Source organism: Vigna umbellata, chromosome 5 (genome assembly GCF_029865625.1).
Source record: "Vigna umbellata cultivar VRB3 chromosome 5, Vumbellata_1.0, whole genome shotgun sequence".
NCBI lineage: Eukaryota > Viridiplantae > Streptophyta > Magnoliopsida > Fabales > Fabaceae > Vigna > Vigna umbellata.
In genome coordinates, this window is record NC_142169.1 from 56,124,286 (window position 1) to 56,131,293 (window position 7,008).

Sequence of the window (7,008 nt, forward strand, 5' to 3'; positions counted from 1 at the left end):
AGTAGTGTGTGATGCTTGGGCCAATTATTTTGAATTTGTGATGTTTAACCAAATTTGTTTATATGTTTATTTAATTTTTTTTTCTATTTAAAGAATTCAAACATCTATGGACTGCAACTAATTTTGACAGAAAAAATTAACTTAAATAGGAATTCTACTTATTCACTAATTATAAGATTAATTTATAATATATAAAATGAGTTAAAATATTCTTTTATAAATTAATTTTATGATAAATTTAAAAACTTATTTTTTAATATGATATGATAATTATAAGTGGATGTAAATTTTAATTACAAATCAGTTTTTTAAAATTGAATTAGGGACAAAATTTCACATTAACTATTTTAATGATAACCCGGAGCTTGTGATTAATTAGCAAAAACAGATTAACTGAACTAAGCTGAAGCACACGACAAGAGGGTCTAAGAATCATTAACATTTTGACTCACATTTATAAGTATAATTAAAGCCAAAAATATCACTGAAGAAGGAGAAAAATCACACAAACAATACAAAAAAATGATGAAAAAGAAAAGAAAAAAAATATGGCAACTGGTCGTTTGGTCTACTTTGAGCATTTTCTCCTTTGTTTTACTCTATAAAAATCTCGTTAGTAGCCTTCATTGTTCTCCCCTTTGGCATACACAGTTCTCTTTATGCTTTCCCTTCCTCATTATGCATATAAAGTTGGTAACTTTCTCAACACTTGGGAAGATCACGTGGAGGAGGTAATAGAGATTCATTTGGGCCTTTACCATTGTCCACAACAAAAGCCATCTTCAGTCCCCATGTTGTATGAATTTCCAAATGACAATGCATAAACCAGACACCTAACAAAACATCATACAATGGTTATAAAAATTGTATTGAAGTTTTCTTCTTAGGAAGATTTGAAATCCAAATGACTATATCTGAGTAAAATTTATGTTTAGACAGCAGCATTGATAGCTTTACCTGGATTATCAGCTCTGAATCTGATAGCAGTCCACCCCCCAGAAGGAACTCCAACTGTATTTCTTTCTACAGGATCTACAAGATTAAATTTCTTGGGGTCTTTGGTGGGGTTAAAGTTCCCTTGTCCCCTACCAACTACAAAGAAATTGAAGCCATGGAGATGAATAGGATGATTCTCAGGTGTTATCATTCCAGTATCTTGCAAGACTAATTGAACTGTAGAATTGTAAGGTAGTCTATATAGCCTCGTTCCATTCTTGGTATTTAAATTGGATGGTTGTGTTCCCGTGAAGTTATAAAATACAGGAGGATTCCCAGGAAAATCATCAGTGAAAACTCCCTTAATTTTGAAGAAATGTGCTTGGAGAAGAGAAATTTTAGGCATCACAAAGGTAATGTTGTTGATGTCTGCTACCACCCTGCTGTTATTCACACAAGTAGCACAAGGGTTGATACCAAGACTAACAGTGAAGATCAAGTTGTGGTCAATCTTCAAAGGGACTCTGGCTGGGTACTTTTTAGAGTTTAAGCTTCTGAGAGAGTCAGTGAAAGTGGTGGCAAGAAGGGTGGAATTTGTGGGAGGCATGGAAGTGAGGGTGGTGAGGGTGGAACTAAGGGTGCCTGAATAGTGTAATGTGGCAGTGGCAGTGTTGTTGTCTACTGCAATAGGAGCATCCATGAAAGGAGAGGCTGCAACCAAGTATTTTCCAGCTGCATGTTTGGTTGTCAGAAGCACATTTGTGGTCTGCCCAGGTGCTATCACAATGCTATCAGTTTTGAATGGTTTCGTGTAGACTGCATCAACTTCAACAACAGTTAGTTCATGACCAGCAATTTTAAAGAAAAGCTCTTCATTGAGTGCAGCATTGATGATTCTTAGCAAGTAGGTGTTTCCTGCTTGAACATCCAACTTAAATCCTTCTGCACACCAAACAAAGCTAGCTTGTGAGAATTAAGGATCTGTCTAAGAAATTGCCTTTTTGTTTTCAGACATTTTTCTTACAAAACAAAATATAAAGACAAGATAAGAAGTGAACTTTTTAGTTTTACCTTGTGATTTACAGCCTTGGACAGGTCCTGGATGACCATTGATTGTGTGGGCATCAGAGACATTTGGTGCCAAACCAGATTTCAAAGCTTCATTTATCACAGCCTCAGTATCTGATTTCCACCATTCACCTGAACCACATTCAAATATTGTGAGAGTAATAATGGTATTTTGACACTGCTTTTCACATGGTGTCAAGTAATTTTTTTCTGATTTCTATTATGTTATACTATTATGATATGTTTATAACTAATATGTAAGTGGTAGAGCTTACTTAGTATGATAACTTGTTCCATATTTGGTTTGGGAAAAGGGTAAGGAACTCCAAGCTTGGGTAAGATGACCAAGGCTCCATGGAGAGTGGCCCTAAGCCAGAGGATATGTGCATGCCACCAAAGTGTGCCTCTCTGGCCTGTAAGTGTAAAGTTGTAGACATAGGCCTGGCCCGGTTGAATTGGGCATTGTGTGATGTATGCAGGCCCATCAGCCCAACCTGTTCTCAATTGTCTCACCCCATGCCTGTTCAATTTTCATTCATTCAATAACCTTTAATATTAGAGATTGGAACAAGACACTGTAGCACACTCACCAGTGGATGCTAACATTGTACTTGACATGGTTGACCACCTTAATCAGAACAGTGTCATCTTCCCTAGCATAGATGGTGGGACCTGGGAACTTTCCATTTATGGTAACAATGGGTTTGGTGGAGCACAATCTTGTGGCGTTCTTCACCACCACCTGTTGAGAGCACCAACACCACACAAGAATGTGGAGTTAGTTTGCTGCAACAACTTTTTTGACCAATGATAACAAGGAAAAAAAAGGGCAACTGCAACTTCTACCAAATTTATATACCTTGACTTGCTAAAAAATTCACACTCACTTTGCTGTTTGGTAAAGGCATGGTGGGCACAAAGTCATATAGGCTAAATAACTGCTTGGAAAGACTTTATGACTTGGCTTCTCTTATCCATTCTGGTTTAGTCAACTATAATAAAAATATATTCTATCTCTTTATGTCTTGATGACCTTAACTACTAGATATTGTATCACCACACTTTTTTTCAACAGAAAATTATGTATCAGAATGATCATTATTATCTTGCAATTATATATATATATATATATATATATATATATATATATATATATATATATATATATATATATATATATATATATATATAATTGCACTTCAAATGGTTAGCTTGCTTTTTTTTTTTCACATCTTCAATTTTTGGTCCACCTAAGTTAACTTACCAAAAATTTATAATTTCAACAATTAAATCAAAGTTCATTTACATGATAGACAAGGTCAAAATTCAGACGTAAAAAAATTACTATCATAATGTTAACAAAATAATTTAATAATTTTTTAATAATAGAGTATGTATCCTGTTTTATTGGTTCGTATATTTTAAATAGACAAATAAGAAACTATCATATAGATATCATAAAAAATTATAAAAAGAATTATTAAAAAAATATTTTCCAAAAAAACGTCAATAAACTCTTGCATTCAAACGTCTGAGCTATATAGTAATTTAAAGTTGAATTGAGTGGAAGAACAAAGAAAAAAACACAAACACTGATGATCATACAATTTAAAAAACATGTACATTTTCTTTTGCATGCATGGAGACAAATAGATCAATGAAAGTAAAACGTTATATCTTCATGTCTTATTGTCCAATGTTATGTGATCTATCAAACTTTAAACCTATTATATGCTTTGCATGAGAAAGATGACAAAATAATGCACGTACATTGAACTTGTAGTGGCGAACCAAAGCTTCCACAGATAGTGGAAGCAAGCAAGCTGCAAGCAATAACACGATTCGAATTCCAAACGCTGCCATAGCCACCCCTTTTGAGTTCTCTATTACAGTAGCTTCTCACTCTTGAATGCACTGCAAGATAGAGAAGAAAGGACAACTTTATAAAGAGCTACCCTCTGCTGTAATGTCCCTTTTAACAAGTTGGTAGAAGGAATACTTAAGAGTTAAGACGTAAGGTCCATATTATAAAGTACAAAAAACTCAAAAATGAAAATGAGAAACCATATCCAGAAATTTCTGTTATTTTTCCTTTTTCTTGCGTATTACATAAAGTCGTTACCCATCAACCAAGGACATCTTTTGAAGCTAAGCTAGTTCATTGAGTTTCTGGGGTGATGTCTATTTTCTGTTCCTTTCTACTGCAATGAGTGGTCAGACTCAGATGCTGGTTTGGTCCACCCATATAGGGTAATGTACAACGATTCTCAACTAACATGTGTACCAGTTTATGAAATTGACATACATTTTAACTTTACGACATGACAAATAAATAATATACATGTAATCATATGTAAATAGATTGAGGAGGGTATGCATGAATGTAGAGGTTGATATCGGGAATTTTAACTAAAGAAAGGTTCATTTCATTATTGGTGAACGATGGTTTTCAGCAACTGTTGAACAATGGTTTTCTTCCACAAGGCTAAAAGAAAATGCTTTCTCGTTGATTTTCTTTTCCTTTTTCTCTTTTACATTTTACCTCCGAAATCTTTCTGATTTATCACTCTCCTTTATGATTTTACCTACCATCATTAACACATTTTTCAACAACTTCTTTATAAAGTTTACTGGTTTTGGATTTATATTGGTAGAGACTACCATTTTATAGTAATTATGGTAATATAATCATTTTAAACGATGAAACAGGTGAACATATGTTTTTATCTAGTTAAGCAAAGTTGTTGATGAAAACAGACATACAGGTATATAATGCTTACAAATGCTTTCCTTCGCTATATCTATGTATATATGTAATATATATATATATATATATATATATATATATATATATATTGGTTTAGTAAAAAATCAAGACTAAACCATTATAGAAAGTCTAAAATAGTTGTGCAAGTATAGGAAGTGTTCTATGCTCCTACGAATCATAGAAACATGATCAAAGTATACCGTTAGAACAAATAGTCTTATAGAATATTCAAACGTCATATGTATTCACAACATACTCATATACAAAGAAAGACAAAACCGACCAAAAAAATGAGAAGAAAACGAACTTACTCTATCTCATAAACCTATCGATCCAAATTGAAAAACTCACTGTTAGGAACAATCCTACGATCTCAGTTCTTCAATAATAGAAAAGAAATCCTAAAAAAGTCACTCTAAAAAAGTAATTTCTGGATAAATGATGTATTTTAAAATTATGAATCTTGTTTATAATGAAAGAATTTATATTAAAACTATTTAATATTAATTTTGGATGATGTTAAAACAATTATTGTATAAAATTTCTCTACATTTTATTTAGTTTCTAACGTAAATTAATCATATTTATATCACCTTTAATTACATTAATTACAAAATGGTGTTATTTAGTTATAATAATGGACGTGAAAAATGTTATTTTGAACCACTGAAAAATATTTTGAAAGTTATGGACTTAATCTTTGATAACATGGTCATTCTTATAACACTTTTTCTTTTTAGAAATCTTGTTTTAAAAAAATTAATGAACTAAATTTTTACATTAAATTTTTAGAGTATAAATAAACTACCAATGCGAAAATGTAATGATAAAAATTACATTAAGATTATCAAATCAAACTCCAATGCTTTTTTATATTATTTCAATATATTTTTATGTTTGTAAGTGTCACAACCACTCAAATCCACGCACGTACCGTCTTAGTAGATTCCATGTGTCACGCGAGGGATTCGACAATCAGATGGGTGAAGACATGTGTTAGCAGCTGAGTGGACGTCCGTTTTGACGTTGGAAGGAAAAACTCTGATTTTCAGAAATTCACGTCACATTCTCTGCATGCACCCTTCTTCCCAGATTTTTGAAAATCTCAAATCTCCCCTCCTTCTCTCTACATCTCTTCATCTTCTCTCTAAGAAATTCTCACCTTTGCTTCCTCCGATCACCATTCAGGCACCGTTTCTACTCCTACGGTGTCAAGAGCTTCAGTTTGAACCGATCGGTTTTGGGTTCTGAACTGATAAGTTCTTCTTTTCACTTAGCCGTGCGTTTTCTTATACATGCAAACCAAGTTATGGTTTCCTGTGTTAATAACTCTTCTGAAATAAGAGGTTCTGATAGTATATTGGTTTTACTTGGTTTTAGTTTGGAAATTGTTGAGCGTTAAGGGTAGAAGGATTCTTAGAGGTGAATCAGTGGTCCTATTTGTGAACGTTCGCTCACATAAGAGGTAAGGGAAGCTTATTTAATTTAATTTGTATGTTGCTTGTATTGCATGTATGTTGGTTGAGTTTGTTGAATTAATACGAAATATGATTGTTGTTATGTTCTGATTGTATGAAGTATGGAAATTCAATATGATAGGGATTTATGAGATTTTGAAGATAAATAATTCTAAGTATGAAATTCCCTATGATAATGTATGTTCGTTACTGAATGGTCTTTGACCGTTCGGTTTTTCTTGGGGACTCGTTTAAAACTGAACTCTTTCATTTGGAAGGAGTTTATGTTGAGGACGAGCGTCTTCGTCTAGTACAATTTGTGTACAGGCGTTCCACCAAGGATATTCTATTCTTGGCATTTTAATATAAATTTAAGTATGCCCATTGGTAGTAGTATATTCGTTCGTTCTTGAATATTAATTAAATAATAGCTTATATTCCAAGCGTTCGTACGACTTAGTGCTAGGTCTTTCACTAAGTGATCGTGCTATTTACTCATAGGTTTTTCATCAAGCGCTAGTACGATTCAAAACTAGGTCTTTCACTAAGCGTTCGTACTATTTAGTGCAGGGTCTTATACCAAGCGCTCATTCTCTTTTCTATAATCTACCTTGATGAAAATAACGTTCGTCCAAATTTAATAGTGTACTCTCTCTACCGTGCTCGGTCTTTGACTGGCATTCGATTTTCTTGATGTTAAACTCAATTAAGCTAAGTATTTATAAGCGTTCGGTTTCTTCATGTGATTCTTTTAATTATTATTCCTTGAATGTCTTGAAA

The 7,008-nt window shown here is 33.0% G+C and overlaps 1 protein-coding gene across 1 annotated transcript; it reads right to left on the bottom strand.

Moving 5' to 3' along the window:
- Positions 1–426: 426 nt before the first annotated feature.
- LOC124841460 (laccase-4-like) lies at positions 427–3,913 on the bottom strand. The gene is made up of 6 exons (XM_047317741.2): positions 3,775–3,913; positions 2,595–2,746; positions 2,280–2,524; positions 2,008–2,136; positions 958–1,878; positions 427–833 (listed from the first exon to the last, which is right to left on the bottom strand). The coding sequence occupies exons 1-6, from the start codon at positions 3,865–3,867 to the stop codon at positions 703–705; spliced, it is 1,671 nt and encodes a 556-aa protein (XP_047173697.1). The 5' UTR covers positions 3,868–3,913; the 3' UTR covers positions 427–702.
- Positions 3,914–7,008: the final 3,095 nt, after the last annotated feature.